The 24,628-nt window shown below is 41.7% G+C and overlaps 1 protein-coding gene across 1 annotated transcript in view; it reads left to right on the forward strand.

Moving 5' to 3' along the window:
- Cph (BCL11 transcription factor chronophage) overlaps positions 1-24,628 on the forward strand; it is a 72,257-nt gene that overhangs the window by 39,563 nt on the left and 8,066 nt on the right. Inside the window, exon 2 of the mRNA XM_076306338.1 lies at positions 3,591-4,043. Within this exon, the coding sequence (XP_076162453.1) occupies positions 3,591-4,043 (453 nt within the window). The remainder of the gene's footprint in view (positions 1-3,590; positions 4,044-24,628) is intronic.

Genomic DNA, 24,628 nt, shown 5'->3' on the forward strand with positions numbered 1-24,628 from the left:
TTTCCTCGCGGCCTTCGGACCACCCTGTATCGATTTTACTCGCGCCTCTTCTTTATTCCGGAACGATTAACATCTACCAAGGGTACCACGAACGATTGTACACCCCCTTTCTCCTCCTCCTATGCTCTATCTCGCTTCCTGTTCGGTACGTTCAGGTACAGAGGCGTTCTTCCGGTGACAGAGGAATTGGAGAATTCGAGCCTGTTGAAAACTCGAACGGGATCGACGATGACCCGGTCCAGGTCCGGGGATGACGGTCATCTTGATCGTAACGCGAAACGAAATTAGGTTCTCGAGCTCTACTCGCGCGTCTCGAGAGATTTTCATGCGAGTTGAAGGCTCAAACTCTCTTTCGTTCTGTTTTATTTATTCGGAGAAGAACCAACCCACAATGTACCAGACGACCTGTTGGCTACTCAATCTTGAATACCCAAAGTCTGCTCGAACTTACTTTAAGTATCATCTCTTGCCGTAGAAATTATTTCTCGGTTATGTACACCTTCGATTATTTACCACTGCAGCTGAACAGTGAGCGTACTCGCAGAGCCATCGAACGTTCTCACAAGAGAGATATTTTGAAGAATATTGTTTAACCATCCTCGGGATACATCGTCTTCCTGTTGAGTATACACTCATTAAGAACACGCATTGGAAAATTAATTATTAAAATGTAGAAAGTTACTGTACACATTTCCTCGGTCTCTCTAACCCACCTTCGAAGTTACACTCGAAGTATCGAAAGTGTAAATTTTCTTTATTTCCAAGCAGACCTCTTAAACCCAAACCCATGTTAATCAATGTTAAGACTACTCGTACGAGATCGTTGCACATCGAATACTCGCGCATCTTCTCCTCCAAGGACCCGATTAACTAACAAAAATATCTCTCAACGACCTACATACTTCTTGCTCCATAAACAATACTCGGAGCGGACAAGGGTCTCGTCTCGCGTCGATGCTTCAAACTCGCGAGGCACTCGAACGGTATCGTTCGCGCGAGATACAACGTACCCCCTCCCTCCTCACGTGGTCAAGAGAGGGCGCGTTTGCGCGGTAGCCACTGGTCAATCCAAAGCCCCGCCCCGAAAGAATCGAGAACGTGCTCGCGCATCGACGAAAAACTGACGCGAGAGACGACCGAGAAACTCGTCCACGGTTCAACGCTGATGAGTTTCCAGTCGGAGGAAACGAGGGTCCGATTGGTCGGTTCGTTTCAACGCGAACGTGGAGTCTACCGATTCATTTATCGCTCCAGGATCGCGTCTACCGATCCAGGGTCGTGCCAGAGGAACTCTGATACTTGTATCGGGACTGTTGGTACACTCGAATGTTCGAGCAGCTCGAAAGAATGTTCTTGATCGCTGTGAACGTGCACCAGAATTCAATAAGACAGTCTTTTTGTAAATACCTTGCAAACTAGAGCCAACTGTCAATTTTTTCAAAGGAAAACGTTCGAAATATTGTCCTCTGCAATCGTAGAAGTTGGTGAGGACACAGGTCTTCGAGGAGTTGATTCAAGTTTTTCTCGATTGGAATAATAATTGATCAATAATATTTCATAATTTTATTATTAGAATGTACTGAATAATTAGAAATATTCGAAACATTGAAGTACATTTTAACCGCTTGGTTCTTTCGAGTTCGATTTCTCCGAGTTCTCGGTTCTTTTGAATTCTGTTCCTTCAAAATCTCGGTTCTTTCGAGTTCTCGGTTCTTTCGAGTTCATTTCTTCCAAGATCTCGGTTCTGTCGAGTTCATTTCTCCCGAGATCTCGGTTCTGTCGAGTTCATTCCCTCCGAGTTCTCAGTTCTTTCGAGTTCGGTTCTTTCGAGTTCGGTTCTTTCGAGTTTCTCGGAGATCTCGGTTCGCACCGACTCCTCGAACCGACTATTCGCGCAACTCTAGCCCGTGGCAACCGTCGACTTATCAACGTTAAACGATGCACGAAACGGACACAGGTTGGATCTCGCGTGTCCGTGAAGGAAAAACGTACGATAGGAGACAGTCGGAGGGAATAAAAGGACAAAGTCACGTTCGGTCCGGGAACGTCTGGGAAAGAAAGCGCAGAGAAAAAGGGTGGAAAGACGAGGCGGAGAAGAACAATAGGCAGAACTATCGGTAGAGAGACGGTTCGTTTGTTTTTACGCGGGGCTGGCAGTTCTATCCGAATGGATACGGATACTCGACTGGAGGGAAAGATCGATGTATGAAACTCCTGCCAATCTCTATGTTAATGGGGCTCGGAACTATAAGGAGCGGGCAAAGGAAGAGCGGCAAGAATCTCTCCGCCAGGAGGTCTGCTCGAGGACACTTAAAAGTGAATTGTTACGTCTGCGGCTGACCCCGAGACCTTCGCCCCTCGAACCACGGTGAATTATAAGTGCTGCGTAGAAGGAAATTAGATCTCTATATCAGCCGTACGCTTTCCTCCGGGCTAACTAAATTTCCCTTTCCTTTGCGTAAACGCGCGAGCACAGCCAGCACGAATCGAGTTCGTGGGTACGGATTTATACGCGCCCGGCGATTTAATTACGAACCGCGACTGGTTATCGCTGGGGAAATATTTAGAAATAGAATTGTCGGCGCGCGTGGTTGTTTCTGGAACATCTGTTGACTTGTTAATTTTTTGCTTTGTCTGACGGGTTGCGTCGCATTTGCTCAATCTTCGACCCGACTACCGCTTAGGCGCGACGTCTAACCCGTGACTGAAAATTACCACCGCGTCGCGGAACATCTTCTTACGACGTTCACAAGGCTCTGTACTCCAACACCGGAGAGCATACTTCTCGAGTAGAATTTATCTAGTTTGGATGGTAAATTACGATTTATCTCGAGAACGGAGTCAACGACGCGGCGAGAAGAAACGTATCGCTACACGTAGAACGGTACATCCAACAGGAAATTTCTTGGGTGGTCCAGGGACACAGGTCGAAGGAAACTTCGAGTGCCCGTATCCTTGGTTCTCCAAGGGGATCTGTTTAGTTTCACGAGACCATGTGTCCGTTTGCGCGAAACGAGCAAAGGCCACTCGTGAAAACTCGGCCGCGAGAGAAAGGACTTGTAAACGAGTGTCTCGTTGCGTCGAGTACTCTTTTCTCCGTATTATCGCAACGCGGATCGATTCCGCGCGAGAAACAACGAATTAAATACTATCCGATCCTTGCGACTACGCACGGTACGCGTTCGAACCCTTCGTGTACGGCGACCTCGATCCGGTTCTCCATCAAAATGACCAGGAATGATTTTCGAGTAACCAAAGTCTATGGGGTGATCCGTTTAAAGTTCTATCGAGAAGTAACTACACTTTGAATCTTCTACAAGTTTACGTTCGCAAAGAAATTACTCAGACCGTCTAATTTCCGAAACAAGTTTCGCGAGAATCTTTTCCCAACGATTTGAATCCCTCCGTGAGACTGCTCCACGGTTTCTCCTTAAACGGATCGCTCAGCGACGAATCTACAATCGGTACGAAACGTAGACTCGGTGCACGATGTGTCAAGTCAAGATCCGATCCGTGAGTTATTCGTTGGAAGTAGACCCGTTCCGATAAAACGGTCGAGCCGAGGCTAAAAAGGACTGTTTCGTTTGCAGCGGAAACCTCGCAAGGTACCACATCCCCAGACACCGTCCAATGCGGGGGTTGCAGGGCGTCCTACCCCCTTGGTGAGATCGTACGGTTCATCGAGCACAAGGTCAACCACTGTCGCGGCACTCTTCAAGGCTGTCACAGCCCGCTGGCGACCGCTGCCCCGGAGGACTCCGATCCAGAGGACGCGCTCGCACTGAAGGCCGTCGATCAGGACTCGAAGCTGAACTCCGTGCCCAGCATATCGGCACCCATCAACAAAAGGGCCGGTGGCAGGCTTGAGAGTCCACCGACGCCGCAAGGTTCGGGTCCCGAGACCGGAAGCCCGATCGAGCTCAAGGCTAGCGCCAGCTCGACACCGAAGAGACGAACGGAGGCGAGCGACGAGGATAAAGAGGATCTACCGAAGAAGCCCAAGACGGAGTCCGTCGACGCGGACACGAACACAGTCAATTCCGGTGAGTCCTTCGGATACACCCCCCTCCCTTCTTTCTTCTTCCCTTCGAAACGTTTCGGAGATTAACGTCGACATAGGGATATGAAGTTTTTGAGTAGTAACGTAGAGAATGCTGGAACAGGGGGACAAGGTGGTACGCGATTCTCTGGTGGGATATTTACAGGATTCGGACACTGCAAGATCCGAATCCACAAACAACTTCTTCGATTTTAACGCGATTTTGTAGGGTGGTAGAGCAGAGATTCTTGGCGAGGTGTGTAGAGTATTGACTGTAGATCATTTTATGAGGAGTACTGCAAGTTAGGATAGTGAAAATGAGGAACGAAGTGATGAGTGATTTCCTAGCGAGGCATTTGCAAGGTCCTCTCTGTACCCCTACGATTTTAACGCCCTGTTGAAGAGTTACAGAGCATGTGTGCTTGGTGGGTTGTGCAGAATATTGGACGTAGATAATTTTATGAAGAGTAGCTCGAGTTAGGATACTGAAAATGAGAAACAAAGTGATGAGTTATTTTCTAGTGGGACATTTGAAGGGTCCTATCTATACCCCTTTGATTTTAACGTGCTTTTACAAGGTGATAGAGCAGAGATTCTTAGCGAGGTGTGTAGAGTATTGACTGTAGATCATTTTACGAAGAGTCGTTGTTGCAGAGTTATAGGGCATGTGTGCCAAGTGGGCTGTGCAGAATATTGGACGTAGATAATTTTATGAAGAGTAGCTCGAGTTAAGATACTGAAAATGAGGAAGAAAGTGATGAGTGATTTTCTAGTGGGACACTTGCAGGGTTCAGACCCTGTACCCTTTTGATTTTAACGTGCTTTTGCAAGGTGGTAGAGCAGAGATTCTTAGCGAGGTGTGTAGAGTATTGAACATAGATCATTTTATGAAGAGTCGTGCAAGTTAGGATACTGAAAATGAGGAACAAAGTGATGAGTGATTTTCTAGTGGGACACTTGCAGGATTCAGACCTAACCCAGACCTAACCCAGACCTAACCCAGACCTAACCCAGACCTCTTCGATTTTAACGCACTTTTGCAGAGTAGTAGAGCATTGTTGGGATATGCAGAATACTGAACGTAAATAATTTATAAAGAATAGCCCGAGTTAGGACACTAAAAACGAGGAACAAAGTGATTTTAACGCGCATTTGCAAGATGGTAGAACAGAGATTCTTAATGAGGTGTGTATAGTACTCAACGTAGATCATTTTACGAAGAGTCGTGTAAATTAGGATACTGAAAATGAGGAACAAAGTGATGTGTGATTTCCTAGTAAGACACTTGCAGGGTCCAGTCTGTACCCCTTCGATTTTAACGCACTTTTGAAGGGTGGTAGAGCACAGATCCTTGGCGAGATGTGTATAATTCTGAACACAGATGGCAGATAATTTTAGAGATAGACGTAATAGAATTTATATTCAACTTGGGGCTGCACTGTGCGAATTAACCTATCATCGAGATGACGGAAGACAGATTACAATGTGTAAAATACCATCCTGCGAAGGCACGTTAAGATTAGAGAGAACGATAGATTAGGTTCTTGTTGGTATTTACAGATTCCCTCAAACCTACAACCGAGAAGTATTGAAAGCTAAAAGAAGCTGAAATAAGAGGAACTTCCTCGTTCGTTCGAGACACTATCACTTGATGTATCTTTTATTTAAAATCTATCCAACCTTTCGTATTATAGATACTCCAAAATTCACATTTCCTAGCGAAACACCAAAATTCACGTATCATAGCTTCTATATACTGTGTACATAGAACTCTGTACACTTCCTGGTGAAACTCCAAAAATCGTATTTCATTGTTTCTAATATTCCAGTATCCTCTCTGGTCGACTCGTGCGTGTCCTCTCAGCGCTCGATCGCGTCTAAAATTTTATTTCTCGCACTTTCGCCGTAATCACCATCGTCATCGTTATCCGTTCACTGTAGATTTTGAACACACCCCTTATCGCGAGGATGTTCCGTTCCCGCGTAGTTTACGCAACGATCTCCATGTGCCCGCGAAGTGTTTTCGGCGATTACGAGTTCCCACGGAACTCGAATCAACGTCGACTCGCGGTATCGAGCGTCTCTCGAAAGGGTAGAGCGTGCACGTGCTGGCGAAGAGTTGTCGCGATGTTTTGACATAGACCGTTTCGAGTTCCGCGTTGGGTCTCCAGAGTCAAGGTGATCTCTATAAATAAAGCGCGTGTGTTCCGAAAACAAATGCTCCTCGACGCGCTGAGTTTCGTATTCCGCGTGGCTCTCGACGCTTTTAGGACGATCCTGGAAACAATGTGGGAGGGACACCACGATCGAAGGGACGATCCTGGGTAGACGACGAGAAAGGTTCGTGGACGTACCTCCCTCCATCCCTTCGTCGTCGAAAATCTCTTCAACGATCGCGAAACGTAATTTCGATTCCCCAGCTTTTAATATCCACGTGGTAGGGATTTTTGCGAAATTTATCGGAAATTCTCGCTGGAACCAGCAAACATCCGGGATCCGTCGCGTTGAAAATTCTGCTTTCGGATTCGTCGGTCAATGGAAAGGGAGAGAGAGAGAGAAAGAGAGGAAAAAAAGGGAGTTTTAAAGTACAGTTACGGGCTGCCATCTGATGTCGATCGTGGTTCAACGGGCACGAACAATGCCAGGCGGTAGATTCGATTTTTGAATTTAAAGAGCACGCTCGGGAATTGGGGTGAACCTGCCCCCATGGTCTCCTCCCCCCTCGATGTGACCCCTTTTTATCGGTAGCCACATTGTCATATTTCGAAGAGTTTAACGCGCGAGCGTTCTCGCTGGTCTCGCGTCGTCCACGATGAAAGCTCGATAAAATTATTTCTTTACACGAATTGCCAGGCTCTGCTGGCTCGTTTTCAAATTCTTGTTACCTGGGATTGTGATAGGTTGCTCCATAAGTTTTGTCGTTCGATAAGAAATAACGCTATTGGGTTCGTTGTGTTATTTTTTCAAAGATGGTACATGTGCGAAGTTTCATGTAATAGGTTGTTCGATAAGTTTTGTCGTTCGATAAAAGTACGTTCCATGTAGTATTATTCGATAAATTGAATGACAAAACTTAGTAGTACTATTCGATCAATTTTTGTAGTACTATTCAATAAATAGGTTGTTCGATAAGTTTTGTCATTCAATTTATTGAATAGTACTATATTGAACAGTACTAGCTTGTTCGATAAGTTTTGTCATTCAATTTATTGAATAGTACTATATTGAACAGTACTAGCTTGTTCGATAAGTTTTGTCATTCAATTTATTGAATAGTACTATATTGAACAGTACTAGGTTGTTCGATAAGTTTTGTCATTCAATTTATTGAATAGTACTATATTGAACAGTACTAGCTTGTTCGATAAGTTTTGTCATTCAATTTATTGAATAGTACTACATTGAACAGTACTAGGTTGTTCGATAAGTTACGTCGATCGATAAAATTTATCGAATAGTACTACATTGAACGTACTTTTATCGAACGACAAAACTTATCGAGCAATCTAGTACTGTTCGGTAAGTTTTATCGATCTACAAAACTTATGGAACAACCTAGTAGATCTGTCGACTCAATTGTATATTTACAGTTCAAAGTTGAAGTGTCATAGTATTTTTTCTGCAATGGAAAAAACGACAAACTTATCAAACACCTAATATTTAATAAAAGATACCATTTTGGTTGTCGTCGTTCTCGTGGGTAAATTTCGATCCAATGTACGTAATTGAGAGTTGTATGGCTGATCTGATTTGACGACTTACGATGTCTGCACAGTATAGATATAAAAAACGTTGAAAATTATTTCATACCGTACTAACTAGCGTTCTTTCCATAAGAAATTTGTTTTCCTCGGGGAAAGAACGCCATTCTATATATTTTCTTCCATCGAATCAACGAGAAGGAAAATTTGCTATATCAACCCTTACGATATTCAAAGGGTCGATAAGAACAGACGCTTGATTGGAATACTATACCGATTGAAATATTAAATCTTCCCCCAGAGTAGCTGGACCGTTACACGGTGGATCGAAACTGTCAAAGTGCGAATTAAATTGGTAGGATTCTTACTTTTACCTAATTCGTTACGAAAGGAGCAATTTTAAAGATTTTCTGAATCGTAGAATATAATTCCGATAACGATTCTTACGTTGGGAGTATAATTTGAATTGTAGTTTCTTTTCAAAATGATTCTACCAAGATTGTATCTGCTCACAATTGTCTCTCGGATAGTATTACGTAATTACTGTAAATATACAAATTTTTACAACGATCTTGTTAAAGTACAAAAATTTCAAGCTGAATCAAGGTTTGAAGTCGAAAATTTCAATTATTGCGTAACTTGTCATTGTATTCGATACATAATTTGTCAACGGGATTAAATTATGTAACTCGATTTTTATAATTTTATTTTCCACCGTTAATAACACAATTGCTCTAAAAATATCACGAATCAATTGTCCAAGTGTTTGTATCGAAGCAAACTATTTCTTCTGAATGTAAAAGGTATTAGAAGTAAACTTTCATTGTCAGAGTAAATTATTAAAGTTAAAGTACACGTATCGCGTCTTTAAGAAAAATTATAATTCAACCGTCGAAAACTTCATTCCAATGTGCTCGCGTAGATTACGCAAAAGCTGTTGCATTTATAACAAAAATTCTTGTACAAACATGTTACCTAATTATTTGACATTCTTGAGCCACAGCAATTTCGCTGTACGTCACGTAATATCCAAGATATTAATAAAAAATGGCAACCGGAGAAAATGTTACAACCGTCCCGAACGCCGAGTTTAATTTTGGAAAATCAAGATATTTATTTAGCTAAATTGTAATTAGTTTGAAACGAAAGACATTCGCTCATTTCTACCTCCAATTTTGGACATTTGTCTCTTAATTTCTGTCAATAAAGTTTTATTTTTTTGCTCTTTGTTAAAAATTTTGTTCCAAGCATATTGGTTACACGGTTATTGTTTCTCGAAGAATTCACAACAAACTAGAAACTCGTACAAAGAAACAATCCCGCGCAAACTTCAACTCAAAGAAATTAAATTCAGTTCAGTTCAGTTCAGTTCAGAACTGCAGTTCAGAACGCAATTCAGTTCAGAAATTAATTCAGACGATTTCGGACTCATCAGGAGTAATTTTTCACGCAATTGTTTCTCAAAGAATTCACAACGAACTAGAAACTCGTTCAGAGAAACAATCTCGCTCAAACTACAATCTAAAGAAATAAAATTCAGTTCGATGATTTCGGGCTCATCGAGGGTGGTTTTTCACGCAATTGTTTCTCAAAGAATTCACAACGCACTAGAAACTCGTACAAAGAAACAATCCCGCTCAGATTACAATCTAAAGAAATTAAATTCAGTTTGACGATTTTGGGCCCATCGGGGGTAGTTTTTCACGCAATTATTTCTCAAAGAATTCACAACGAACTAGAAACTCGTACAAGGAAACAATCCCACGTAAACTTCAACTCAAAGAAATTAAATTCAATTCAGAAATTAATTCAGACGATTTGGACTCCTCAGGAGTAATTTTTCACGCAATTGTTTCTCGAAGAATTCACACCGAACTAAAAACTTCTACATAGAAACAATCCCGCTCAAACTACAATCTAAAGAAATTAAATTCAGTTCGATGATTTCGGGCTCATCGAGGGTGGTTTTTCACGCAATTGTTTCTCAAAGAATTCACAACGCACTAGAAACTCGTAAATAGAAACAATCCCGCGCAAACTTTAATCTAAAGAAATAAAATTCAGTTCGACGATTTCGGTCCCATCGGGGGTGGTTTTTCACGCAACTGTTTCTCAAAGAATTCACAACGCACTAGAAACTCGTAAATAGAAACAATCCCGCGCAAACTACAATCTAAACAAATTAAATTCAGTTCGACGATTTCGGGCCCATCGGGGGTGGTTTTTCACGCAATTTTTTCTCAAAGAATTCACACCGAACTAGAAACTCTTCCAGAGAAACAATCCGCGCAAACTTCGACTCAAAGAAATAAAATTCATTTCGACGATTTCGGGCCCATCCGTGGATCAGAATCTCCCCGATCACCGGACTAATTGACGGCCCCGAGCCATCCCTATCTGGAAATTTCCGCGGGAAGATGCCCCTCGACTTCGCACTCGTCTTGCGAGTCGAGGTGTCGGTTCGCGCGGCATTGTCGGTAGAATCGCGACTCACGGTTATAAAAGGGGGACGCCTTTAATTTCGCACCCACTCGTCGACGAATCGACACCGCGATCGCTGCGGTTTACTCCGATTAACTTCAAAGAAGCGGCGCCCGCCTCAAACGAAATTCATGCGGCCCGACGCCCTTGATGAATTGAAAGCACAGCCTTTGAGATTCTTAACTCCAGTGCTTACCTGTGCAAATTGACGCGGCGGCCTGTTTTGCATCGCAGAGAGAGAAACAGAGAGAGAGAGGAGAGAGAGAGAGGAGAGAGAGTGGTGAACAGATCGCAAAGACCTACCCCAGTGAGAGTCACTGGCCGACTCCTCTGTTTCCCTTCTTACAATTACCGTCTTCTCACTTTTGTAAATATTATTACGTTCGGTGGAACGACCCCCTGGTACTTAAGGCTCGTTGAGTCTTAATTGTCTCTCGTTCGAAAGCGACGATTATAGGGAAGGCTGCGAAACTTCGCGGATAATAATTTTATCAGACGACGCGGCTTTGAAGGTTCCTTCGCCCGCAGCTTCTCGGGCCAGCGGATTTCTTTCGGATTTAATCGACGAGTTTTCGTCATTCATCGACCACGTACGGTGAATGATGGTACGGTTTTTGGATCGAGGGATCCAAAATTCGTCACTTTTCGTCACTCGTGGACCACGTACGGTGAATGATTGTACAGTTTTTGGATCGAGGGATCCAAAATTCGTCACTTTTCGTCACTCGTGGAACACGTACGGTGAATAATGGTACAGTTTTTGAACCGAGGGATCCAAAATTCGACTCAGAGACTTGGGGTATGGTTGAACGAAAAAACTAACCGTGGTTGTTGCGAGGTGAGAATGTAAATGTGTGTTCCTCTGGTCTTTCTCTTTGTATCTCGTTGCAGGTAATTGTATAGATGAGATCGATCCAGTATTTTCTCAGTCGTCTCGTTATGTTACAAAGTTGAGAATTTTGTGCATCGAGGACATTTTGGCTCAGGTACTTCGGGTATAGTTGAACGAAAAAAGTGACCGTGGTTCTTACGAGGTGAGAATGTAAATGTGTGTTCCTCTGGTCTTTCTCTTTGTACCTCGTTGCAGGTAATTGTATAGATGAGATCGATCCAGTATTTTCTCAGTCGTCTCGTTATGTTACAAAGTTGAGAATTTTGTGCATCGAGGACACTTTTGGCTTAGGTACTTCGGGTATAGTTGAACGAAAGAACTGACCGTGGTTGAGGGATTTTTCAAAGATTTAAATTTTCATAAGGCACAATCGACAAGTTTGGACACTCGCTGTCCTACACGCGAAACTTTCTTTTCGAAGATATTGTATTCCTTCTTTTGCATTTTTAAGAAAATATTTACAAATGTGGAAAAAACACGCGCTCGGTTCTTACGTTTGGCTCGATTATCTTATCACGATATTACACGCGTAGGGATTAAAACTCGTCTACAGATTATCGATACATTCTTCGCAATCTCGTGAACGTTAAAATGCGCAAATCGATAAACACAATTTCTCGAACCGGTGTGTTCCTTCCATAAACATTCCACACGTTTCATCAATGCATTAGATTATTCGGAAAGTAATTTCGTTTTCCAAAATGAAGAATATACAATTCAATAAAATATTCATACGCTCTAAAAAAATCGTGTTTCATTTTCACCAAAGAAAACGAAATTACTTTTCGAACCAACCCAATATTTCTAGACATTCATGCAAACGTTAAAATATTACTTATTCGCAAATAAACGAATCACCTAGAATAACATCGTTTCTTTATTAGTACAAATTCACAATAACGTGGAAAATTTCTACGAGAAATTGCTCCAAAGAATCGTTCTCGATCCACCGTTACTCCGTTCACGAACAGTAACGTGTAATTTTCATAAAAAAAAAATGAAACTCAAACCGAGCTCGCGGTCTGGTAATTCGAGCTTCGATAAATGAATTGTCCGTTCGGATCGCATTTGGGCGTGGCATTTGCACGTTACAACGCGTAAGAATATCTCATCGTGGAACGCTTCTCTGTACTCGTCCACGACCGATGGGAATTCTATAGATTTTATAGGAATTGTCGTTGCGCCACAATTCCTTATTCCGTGTGTCGTGCGCACGCGCACGCGTTACACAGTAACACGTTTGCGCTCGCGGGAGCAGTTCTCGCGCCCGAAGGGTTAATTCGCGTCGTTAACCAAACCGCAGCTTCTACGGTTCACAGGATCGAGTGATTAATGCAAACGATCATAATTACGTAACAGCTTGTTGATCCCGAGTGCGCGCGCGCGTTCACCCGGTGTCTCTTTAAAATTTCATCACGGTCCGTGGAACTCGTTTTCGGGGGCCCTTCTGGTACCAACGAGCGTCCAGGAGTTAACCCTATCCGGGGTTCAACGTTTGGCTGCGAGAGAGAAACATAGGGAGAGAAATAAATAAAGAAGAAGAGAGAAAATATGAGAGCGAGACAGTGCTCATCCCTCGAACTCGTCCACGTCAGGGTTGTTCCACGGATAAGCCCCCCTTTCGTCGCTTTTTTTGCCGCGTTTCTTTTTTTTTTTTTTCGTTATCGACCGGCCAGGTCCAAAAGCCCAATTAGAATCGTCCTATTGTCTGGCCACGTGGTCCGCACGAGCCGCGCACACGAAACCCGTGCGTGTGAATTCGGGCAGGGATGTGTCCGCGCGCGTGTATCTCTGGTCCTGGTCGCATGTGTCCAGGTAGAGAAACACGGAGACGAACAGGACCGTAGTAACCCTCTGACCCTTTATCCGGCTTTTTAGCGGCTTTCCTTTCGGCCCCGCGATCGAAACTCGTCGGTTTATCTACGCTCGAGAGGAAGAGGAACGCGCGCGACGAGACGGGGAGACGCTACGAATTTGTTTCGGCGTGGCCGCGTGTTTTCCAATTACCAATATCGCGAGATTGCGTCGATTCGAGGTATCGAATGGTGTACATCCGGATGGGTGGGTATAGGGACACGCGAGTTGGAGAGTGAAGTAAACGTAAAGGGATGTCGTTGAATCGTTCGAGAGGACAAAGAAAGATTCCTTTGGAAAGGAACGTGGAATTATCGGAGAAGGGGAATACTCTGTTGTAGAAGAACGTTGTAGAATTAGTAGAAAAGGGAGGTATTCTATTGTAGGAAAATTTTGTAGAATTATTGGCAAAGGAAATATTCTATTGTAGAAACATGTTGTAGAATTAGTAGAAAAGGGAGATATTCTATTGTGGGAAAATTTTGTAGAAGTTTTGGCAAAGGAAAATACTCTATTGTAGAAACATGTAGAATTATCAGAGAAGAGAAATTATAGAAGAATATCATAGAACTATTGGAAAAGGGAAATATTCTGTTATAAAAGATTGTTGTAGAATTATTAGAGAAGGGAATATTCCGTTGTAGAATTATTAGAGAAGGGAAATATCCTGTTGTAGAATTATTAAAGAAGGGAAATATCCTGTTGTAGAAGAATGTAGAAATATTAGAAAAGGGAAATATTCTGTTGTAGAATTATTAGAGAAGGGAAATATCCTGTTGTAGAATTATTAAAGAAGGGAAATATCCTGTTGTAGAAGAATGTAGAAATATTAGAGAAGGGAATATTCTGTTGTAGAATTATTAGAGAAGGGAAATATCCTGTTGTAGAATTATTAAAGAAGGGAAATATCCTGTTGTAGAAGAATGTAGAAATATTAGAAAAGGGAAATATTCTGTTGTAGAATTATTAGAGGAGGGAAATACTCTGTTGTAGAATTATTAAAAAAGGGAAATATTCTGTCGCAGAATTATTAGAGAAGAAAAATGTTCTGTTGTAGAAGAATGTTGTACGATCATTGGAGAAGGAAAATATTCTGTTGTAAAAAAATGTAGAATTATTGAAGAAGAGAAATATTCTGTTGTAGAAAAGTGTAGAATTATTAGAAAAGAGAAATATTCTGTTGTAGAAGAATGTTGTACGATCATTGGAGAAGGAAAATATTCTGTTGTAAGAAAATGTAGAATTATTAGAGAAGAGAAATATTCTGTTGTAGAAAAGTGTAGAATTATTAGAAAAGGGAAATATTCTGTTGTAGACTTATTGGTAAAGGGGAAATATTCTCGTGCAAAAGAATGTCGTAGAATTATCGAAAAAGGGAAATATTCCGTTGTAAAAGAATATCGTAAAATTATTGAAGACGTTGAAGAAATATTCCCCTGTGGAAGAACGTTGTAAAATTATCGATGAATTCGAAGAAATATCGCTTCCTTTTGATACATCCCATTGACGATCGTTATTACGAAACACAGTCCCTACGTATTTGCAATATTGCAAAAAATGCAGCACCTTTTGCGCCGTATTGTCCCATAAACGACGAACACCGTTGGTTTCTCTCTTTCGAAACGTTCTCCAACTCGATCGTCGTACGATTTAACATCCGCGGTATTATCGAGACCGTAATATCGCAAATTTGCAAGGAGCGGGTAGACTTTCGCGATCGTTGGTCGACGAAGGGCCCAAGGGCTAACTTCTCGAGCTACCCTCGAAGCAAAAGTTTGCCCGCTCAAATTGCGAAAATTCTTCTATCTACAAAACTCCGCGAAGACACACCTGGGGAGATAAAAGATAACCTTTTAGAAAAGTTATTTCGCTCCACTAGCGGAGAATCTTTGCGGGAAATCGAACAACAAACAATGTATTGTACCATTCTACGCATCTTCGTCGTTATACTCGGTTAACTTTTCTTCCACCGAATCACTTTACTCTTCACCGATTCTTCTGTATTTTCCAATACCAAGAAACAATAATCACGCTCCGAATTTCCCAACGAGACTCAAATTCTGCACAATCGAACTCTCAAATTCTCCTACTCTTTAATTACCAAACTTATTCAAACAATTTAATTATTAGCAATTAGAATTTCTCAAAACATTGTCCACTCCCCTGAACATCCACTCATCTACAGAATACTCTCAACGCTCGAAATATTACCATTCCTCCGTAAATTTATCTCTTCGATCCCCCTGAAAACCACCGAAAACTCTACACAAAACCCATACAAAATATTCTATCTTTTCGAAAAGAAGAAACTCACGCACATTTCAAAGGAAACTCGAAGCGATCGAACGCGACGGTTTAACGCGTCTCCTCGAGAGCGAAAAAGAAATCTGGACACGGGTCGGAGGATGAAGAAAGCGGAGACAAGAAGCGATAATCCGTCGAAATTGACACCGGAGCGCTCCCGGTGATATGCAGATTTGATCTATCTGTCAGGTTCGTCTGGAATATTAATTCTCGTTCGCGGGGCGAGTTTCTTTTTTCCTCTCGGATTCTTTCTCACTCCGTCTCTCGCTTTCTCCGCGCGACGGTTCCACGAACCCCCTCGTAAACATCTCTCTCTCCCTCTCCCTCTCTCTCTCTCTTTGCTCACCCCTTCTCTCGGTTCGTGCCGGTCTTCGCGGACCGCCCGAGGCGCGTCGAGAATTGCTTGCGAATTGGTTGTATCTCAGGGTTTCGAGGTCCCGCAGCATCCCTTCCGTCCTCTTCTTTCTCCTCCTTTCTCCCTGGTTTCCTCAGCCGTGGTTCTTGCACAGTGGTCGGAAGGAAGTCGAGGAGAAGGACGACGCATAAAAGTGATACACGCGGCCGAACGACGGGAGCCAATACGCGAGCGTTACCTCGCGGGCTCCGCGCGCACGCCTCACCCCCCCTGCTCTAGCGCGCGCGCGCGCGCGCACGCTTGTGTCTCTTTGCGATTTCTGGCCAACCACCGCCGGCAACTCTTCTCTCCGTACTTTTTATCTTTCCCTTCGACGACTCTCGCGCCGGTTTCTTCTTTTTTCTCCGTTCCCTACGACGAGAACGAGACGAGCAACGGTCCCGTGGATTTTTCAAACGAGAACAAACGAATAAAAGTGTCGTCGAGTTCGGGACTCGTAATACGAGAAATATTCCTCTCGCGATCGCCGCGCGCCTCTTACTTCGCGATGCTAACAATATCCTCTCCTCCCGAATAAACGTTTCTTCTCTCTTCTCTCTCTTTCTTTCTTACTCTCTGTCTCTGGTTTTCCTTCGACTCGGACTCAAACGGAGCACGTAATGCGAATTTATTGCCGTGGCTAAACGATGCTTGTTCACCGTCTTTGACGTTTCTTTTCTTCCTATCTTGGGGCTTCTTTAACGATCGAGAAACCAAGAGGCCACTTCGCGCACCGAGCGAATCGAACACACGACCAACACCGTAGCTCGTTCAACCCTACCGAATAAACGTGGAACGTACGATCGTGGTCGTCGACGTATACGTCTTCGCGCGTTTGGAATTTATCGCGACGCACGGGAAACGAAGAATTTTCCAATATGCCCGCGTGACGAGCTACGGCTTCGTTTTTCAACGTTTTGCCACCTAACGTTCGAAGAACTTTATTAACAGTTTCCCCTTCCCTCCCTCCGCCGAGCTTCATTTGTCTTCTTCGACGATGAGAGAGAAAGAGAGAGAGAGAGACGTCGAGAAGATAGAAGTAAGTTTAATAAACCGCGTGTTTCGACGTGTTTCGTCGAAACGTCAACAGGAACGCGGACCATTCTACCGGAAGTACGACGAAGTCGAGCTGACGGGATGACGCGCGAGAATTCGAAAGAAATTTTTTTCTCGCGCGCGCGTTACTTCGAACGAACATTGTGCCCGAGTTCTCTCTTTTCTTTCTTCGTTTATTTACGAGACAAGAGAGTTAATGGCGGTCGGTTCTCGATGTTTGCGGTCGGGCGGGGGAACGCGAGACCTCTTCGAGAAATACGTCTGACCAATCGCGTCCCAACTTTCCAGCTGACCACAAGAAATATGCATCCATGTATGTCGTGAGAGCGTTCGAATGTGCATCCGTTTGTTCGAAACACGCCGGAGGCTCTGCCCGCGAGACTTTCGGCGAATCGTACAGGCTGCGCCAAATATACAGGGTGGCCCCGAATCGTTTTACACAGCCTGAACATAGCAAAGGAACAAAGTTTGAGTATAATTTTACCAGTCTCTGCGACCTTTGTATCGTAAATATTGCGTTTTTTTACCTGAATAATTTTACATCGCCTGAACATAGTAAAGGAACAAAGTTTGGGTAAATTTTTACCAGCCTCTGCGAATTTTGTATCGTAAATATTGGGTTGTTCGATTTTACATCGTCTGAACATAGTAAAGGAACAAAGTTTGCGCAAACTTTCACCAGCCTCTGCGAGCTTCGTATCGTAAATATTGTGTTTTTCGAAAAGTGGTTTCATTTTTTCCCCTGAATCATTTTACACAACCTGAACATACTAAAGGAACAAAGTTTGCGCAAACTTTCACCAGCCTCTGTGAGCTTCGTATCGTAAATATTGTGTTTTTCGAAAAGTGGTTTCGTTTTTTCCTCTGAATCGTTTTACACAACCTGAACATACTAAAGGAACAAAGTTTGCGCAAACTTTCACCAGTCTTTGCGAGCTTCGTATCGTAAATATTGTGTTTTTCGAAAAGTGGTTTCGTTTTTTCCCCTGAATCATTTTACACAGCCTGAACATACTAAAGGAACAAAGTTTGCGCAAACTTTTATCAGCCTCTGCAAGTTTTGTATCGTAAATACTGGGTTGTTCGAAAAGACCTTTCATTTTTTTCCCCTGAATAATTTTACATCGCTTGAACATAGTAAAGGAACAAAGTTTGCGCAAACTTTTACCACCCTCTGCGAGCTTTGTATCGTAAATATTGGGTTGTTCGAATTTACATCGTCTGAACGTAGTAAAAGAACAAAGTTTGCGCAAACTTTTACCAGCCTTTGTGAACTTTGTATCATAAATATTAGGTTGTTCGGAAAGTCGTTTCATTTCTTTTCCTGAATCATTTTACACAGATGAATATAGTGAAGGAACAAAGTTTGCGCAAACAAAAGCTAGCCTTTGTAAACTTTGTATCGTAAATATTAAGTTGTTCAGAAAGTTGTTTCATTTTTTTTTTTTTTTTTTATGAAAATGAAACACGATTTTTTCAGAGCGTATACACATTTCATTAAATTATATACTCTCCACTTTGGAAAACGATACGACTTCCCGAACAACCTGATAATAATGTTCAACGAGTATTCTATCGCGAATAGGGTGAATAAAATGAAATAAAATGTGTAATAAGGTAAAATGAAAGCTGTAGGTGGTGTTCCACTGTTCGAAGAGGCGTTTCGTTTCGAGAAATTCGAGATGCACCAGGGAGTGTTCGAAGAACGGTTACATCGATGACGAGGCGTCTTCGTGCACGCGTTGACGCGCATAGTGATCGTTTGGTGCATCTCCTGCGAAGGTAATCGCGCACCGAACGAGAGAACACAAAGTTGCTGTACGCGAGTCGAAACAGGACCCGCGTTGACGCCGAGTTTCTTCCAAGGACACTCTGTATATCTGGTCCAAAGTGGCAAGTTTATATAATTACCACTACTTTGTATACAATCCCTTTTCTCGTCTCGTAAATCGAATCGTTCTCTTTCTCTCTCCCGGACGCGTGCAATTTATTTTATTAACGATCGAGGATACTTTTTATTTTACTTTACCGTTATTTAATAGACACGTATTCGAGTTACGAGTTGTTTCGCGTTCAATTCTTCGAATTTACGTTCCACCGACCGTTGATTTACCGAACAATGTTGGAACGTTTTAATAAAATTCAAGCTCGTAAGACCCCGTAAGTTTCTACGAGAGTGAAATTTAAATTATCTCGAATAATATCACCGATCATCCGGTCTTCTATCGTCCACCACAACCCTTTGTGAAAATAATAACAAAAAATTCTGAAACGATACAAAAATGACAACCGCTGTTAAAGAAACTAAAATTGAAATAACCAACGATCCTTCGAGTCGTCCTGCTAAAGAATCGAATATTTTCAGCACCATTGAACGAATTTGTAAAAAATCGTCTCGCTGAAGTAAAATAATTTACAGAACGAATAATGTTCGATAATTTTCCACTTTGTTCGGACACGTGCTTTCAGAAAACTGAAAACACATTAAACCGAGAAGAAACAAAGACACCATGGATTTAACAGTATCCGTACGGTCACCGCTATCGGAATTAAGGGCTTAATAGGAAACTCAAAGACGAAATTACCGTTTTCTCGAAACCGGGTGCAATAACGACCCTCCCCGCTTTTGGAATTATTTTATTACCGACATCCTCGTAAACTGTGCTCCTCGAGTGCTGGACACCTCGTGTGCTCGAGCCTGACCACGGGTCATTCCAACGGTTAGCCGTCTCCGGCTGATTTCCAGGAATTCCAGGTCAAAATACGCTGGAAAGGAAAATATTTCTGCTCCGAGAACCGAACTCCTCCTTTCTTCGCAACTGCTAGAACAGTGACGTCCAAGCGCGAGAAACCTCTTGGAAGACAGCCACTGGCAACTCTTGTGCGCATAAAACGGATCGTACTTATCGTTTCGCAGTTGTTGCACTCGGTTGTTATCGCCCGAACGGATTAAGATCGTTACAGTTTCCTCTGTGAAACAACATCGCGACGCAACTGTTTCTGGTATTTCTCTTCGTTAGTGATTCATCGAGGCACGTCGAGAATTCGAGAAACGAATACACGTGCTCGTAGAAATCTACCGTGTGCACTTCGATCGATTTCAATTATCCTAGACACTGATCAAGAATAATAATAATAATAATAATAATAATAATAACTCCAAGAACGAATACACTTTCTTTGAATCGACGATTCAATATTCGATAAACTCGTGTATAGAAGAACGCGATAAAAACGCGTACAAGACGTCACAAGAGTACATGTAAGTCTACGAATATTGTTTTCCTATTACTTTCTCGATACTCGGTTATAAATGTAAGCGGAACCGTCTTTGCGTTCGTTTTGCATGAAATATCAAACGAATGCAGATTTATGGCTCCGTGTGTCGTTTGTTTTAAATCGTTGGATCGCAAAATTTGAACAAGTTCCTATAATTCATTCCTTCGTGGGGGACAAATGTAACTTATCCGCGACGAGTCGAGGATAATTCGTGTACCGAGTTACGAGAAGTTTCGCGTATCGAGAACGAAGTAACGCGCGGGGACGATTATCGGTTGAAAAAAAAAAAAAAAAGAAACTAAGAGGATCGTCGAGTGAATTTCGGACGACTTTGGAATTTCGAAACGAGTTTCGATCGGTCATTTCTGAAATACGTATAATCCGGGCGACGGTCCTGATTAAAATCGCCCACAATCTACCTACCTGGATATGGTCCCGTGCACGTTGTCCCTTTTAAGTGCAACCCTTGTACGTAGGACAAAGTGCATACGCCGCATACGTTGGCTAATCGATATTTTAATATTGTCACACGCCATTCTGGATTAAAGGCCTTTGTGTGTGTGTCGTGACGTCACAGACGGCAGATGTGCCCGTTTGAAAAGCGAAAAGATTTCCTCGACGGCGGTGCAACTATATTTTAATAAATTCTCAATCCGCCGCGGAGAATGTCGCCGCGTTCGCCTGCCAAAAACGATTGTTGCCCCGACGATCGATCAATCCTCGTGGCAATTAACGCTACGTGATTAATAAATTCTGGAAACGAACCGACCTGGACCGAAAACCTTTTGCATTTGAGTCTTCGTTTACGAGATATTCCATTCTGTGAATCGTATATTGAATTGTTTTACGTGCGAGATAAGTTTTGTCGTTTTTTCGTTCGAAGTTTAACAGTAGACGCTCAATTATTATTACAGATCGAAGTATATTTGCGATACTCGACGAGTTGCAATAGAAATCACCCAGGTACTTGGTGATCTCTAGAAACTGATCAGTCTCGATGGAAGAATTTCAATTATACGATGTATTATAAGTTTATAATACAACAATGGTGACAAGGTTTGTCGTTTTTTCTATTGTAAAAAAATACTGTGACACTTCAACTTTTTGCGATTGTAAATATAGGAACGAGTAGATAGATCTACGTGAAACTTCACACGTTTTTTCTTTTTAAATAGTAGTACCGTTTTTAGAAAAATAAAACAACGAACTTAATAGCTACGTTTTTTATCGAACGACGAAACTTATCAACTTATTACACGCGTACTGAATCTCGACCAACAATCTATCTGCAAATTCCTATCGTTGGTAGAGGAATTATAAAGATGATAGAGCATTGATGAGAAAGATATAGTTCGATTCTTCGTTTCTGGAATATTTCTTTCGATGACGAGATGTACAAAGTATCTCTGCTAAAAAAATTGTATTACGCAACAAACGATGTGAAAATGTTCGAGAAAATAAAATTTTATTCTACTTTATCGTTCCATTTCCTCGGGAAAATTACAGTCTTTCGACTTAGATCGTGTACGATGGAAATGCAGTAAGTTTGGAGTTGAATTCAGTAGCAGTAATTATACGCAATTACTCTCTGCTATCACACGTTCATATTTATCCAAATGTTCCTCACAAAGATTATCTTACGATAATAATAATAAATGGGAATAATCTCCACAGAGAAAGATTCTCGTATCATTTTCTCGTACCACATTTTTAAATGACAAAATATCCAATTTATTTTCTCTTCATTGGAAGAATTGCACGAAGACAAATCAAGTACAATGGAAATGCAATAAGTTTGGGGATAAATTCAGTAGCGATAATTATACGCAATTACTCTCTGCTATCACACGTTTATATTTATCCAAATGTCCTTAACAAAGATTATCTTACGATAATAATAATAAATGGGAATGGTCTCCACAGAGAAAGATTCTCGTACCACATTTCTAAATGATAAAATATCCAAGTGAATTTCTTTTCTCTTCGTTGAAGGAATTGCACGAAGACTTAGATCAAATACAATGGAAATTTGTAATAAATTTGAGATTAAATTTAGTAGCAATAATTATACGTAATTACTCTCTGCTATCACACGTTCGTATTTATCCAAATGTTCCTCACAAAGATTATCTTACGATAATAATAATAAATGGGAATAATCTCCACAGAGAAAGATTCTCGTATCATTTTCTCGTACCACATTTTTAAATGACAAAATATCCAATTTATTTTCTCTTCGTTAGAAGAATTGCACGAAGACTTAGATCAAATATAATATAAATTTGTAATAAATTTGAGATTAAATTCAGTAGTAATAATTATACGTAATTACTCTCAGCTATCACACGTTTATATTTATCCAAATGTTCCTCACAAAGATTATCTTACGATAATAATAATAAATACGAATAATCTCCACAGAGACAGATTCTCGTATCATTTTCTCGTACCACATTTTTAAATGACAAAATATCCAATTTAGTTTCTCTTTATTGGAGGAATTGCACGAAGAATGGACGAAAATGGGCACGATGAACACGTCCGAAAAATGTCCTCCCGTGTCGAAAAATGCGTACAGAGGAGTCAGCATTCGGAAAATGATTTCGCAGTGTCCCCACGACGAGGGTAGCTAGGTCTCGTGTGAAATCTTCCGTGAAGGGGTTGAAAGGAAGTATTCGTAGGATGACCAAGGCTCGGCTCGTCGTTAAACAATGGCATTCCGAGCGATTTGCCCGTAAACGTCTCGTGGGCCAATTTGTCGGGCAATTTCTGAGGAAAATCGTTCGGTCACTATCGCGAGCACCGTAGGACCGAGATTCGTACGCAGCCATATTGTTCATTTGATCCCACGATACCCCGAGAAATTTAACTCTTGGCCACGGTTCGTCGCACGACAAAAACAATTGAAGAAAAAAATGTCAAGTCTCTGCGAAGCGAGATTATGTTTCTCTTATTTCTTAACTGTCCTCGTAATTAAAGTACGCATCAAGAATTTTGATCGTAAGTTAGGTTAGAAAGCAGCTTCGTAGTGGTCTAAATAATAATAATAATCTCCGTACGAGTCGATTTTTTCTTTTTCCTTAACCGTTCTCGTAATTAAAGTACGCATCAAGAATTTTGATCGTAACTTAGGTTAGAAAGCTTCGTACTGTTCTAAATAATAATAATCTCCGTCCTTGTAATTAAAGTACGCACCAAGAATTTTGATCGTAACTTAGGTTAGAAAGCTTCGTACTGTTCTAAATAATAATAATCTCCGTCCTTGTAATTAAAGTACGCACCAAGAATTTTGATCGTAAGTTAGGTTAGAAAGCAGCTCTGTACTGTTCTAAATAATAATAATCTCCGTCCTTGTAATTAAAGTACGCACCAAGAATTTTGATCGTAACTTAGGTTAGAAAGCAGCTCTGTACTATTATAAATAATAACAATAATCTCCGTCCTCGTAATTAAAGTACGCATCTTCCAAAAATTTGGATCGTAAGTTAGGTTAGAAAGCAGCTCCATACTGTTCTAAATAATAATAATAATCTCCGTCCTCGTAATTAAAGTACGCATCTTCCAAAAATTTGGATCGTAAGTTAGGTTAGAAAGCAGCTCCATACTGTTCTAAATAATAATAATAATAATCTCCGTCCTCGTAATTAAAGTACGCACCAAGAATTTTGATCGTAACTTAGGTTAGAAAGCAGCTCTGTACTATTATAAATAATAACAATAATCTCCGTCCTCGTAATTAAAGTACGCATCTTCCAAAAATTTGGATCGTAAGTTAGGTTAGAAAGCAGCTCCATACTGTTCTAAATAATAATAATCTCCGTCCTCGTAATTAAAGTACGCATCTTCCAAAAATTTTGATCGTAACTTAAGTTAAAAAGTAGCTCCGTACAGTTCTAAATAATAATAATAATCTCCGCACGAGTCGATTTTGTGTTTCTGTATTCGCGATTTCCGTATCGGTTTCAAATTCGCGCACTTTTCTTTTTTTGTTTCTCTCCACTTTTTCTCGTCTCTTCGAAACATTTACTCGAAAGATTTAATTCCGCGAATCGTGATCGATGTCTCCCTCTATCGTCCGCGGTTCTCGAAGGGTGAACAGTTTCCCGTTGAAGATCGTGAAAATCTAAAGAAATAATCCTAACGGATGGCCACCCGCGACGTTTGCATATGAAAAGCTTTCGGCTGCGGAATCGATACACCTTTATTATGCTCGAGCACTTGCTTATCTCTCGCGTCTCGGCGGTCCCCTCTTCCGGCTCGAGGGAACTCGGCAATATTTTCGACATCCGGGGCAAGAAGGAAGCCGACACGAAGGGCGCCCCAGGGCCGAGGCGCGAAACAATATGGCAAATTTTCACGGTTTGCCACTCGATGACCCCTTATTTGCGGCGTGACTGGTCCCTTTCCTCGCTTTCTAATTTTGCTCTTCGACGCGGCCTTCGAAATCGCCGCCCAAAGGTACGAATGACTCGATGAAAATGAAATCGATTCCCCGTACGTCTTGGTAGCTCGAAATTCCCGACCCACGAATTGATAACCGACCGTGGCGATCTTCTCAGGCAACGAATTCTAAATAAAACGAATCTTTCGCGATTATTAAATTCGAAAGTGACCCGTAACCAAGACTT

The sequence above is a fragment of the Ptiloglossa arizonensis genome, chromosome 1 (genome assembly GCF_051014685.1).
Source record: "Ptiloglossa arizonensis isolate GNS036 chromosome 1, iyPtiAriz1_principal, whole genome shotgun sequence".
Taxonomy (NCBI): Eukaryota; Metazoa; Arthropoda; class Insecta; order Hymenoptera; family Colletidae; genus Ptiloglossa; species Ptiloglossa arizonensis.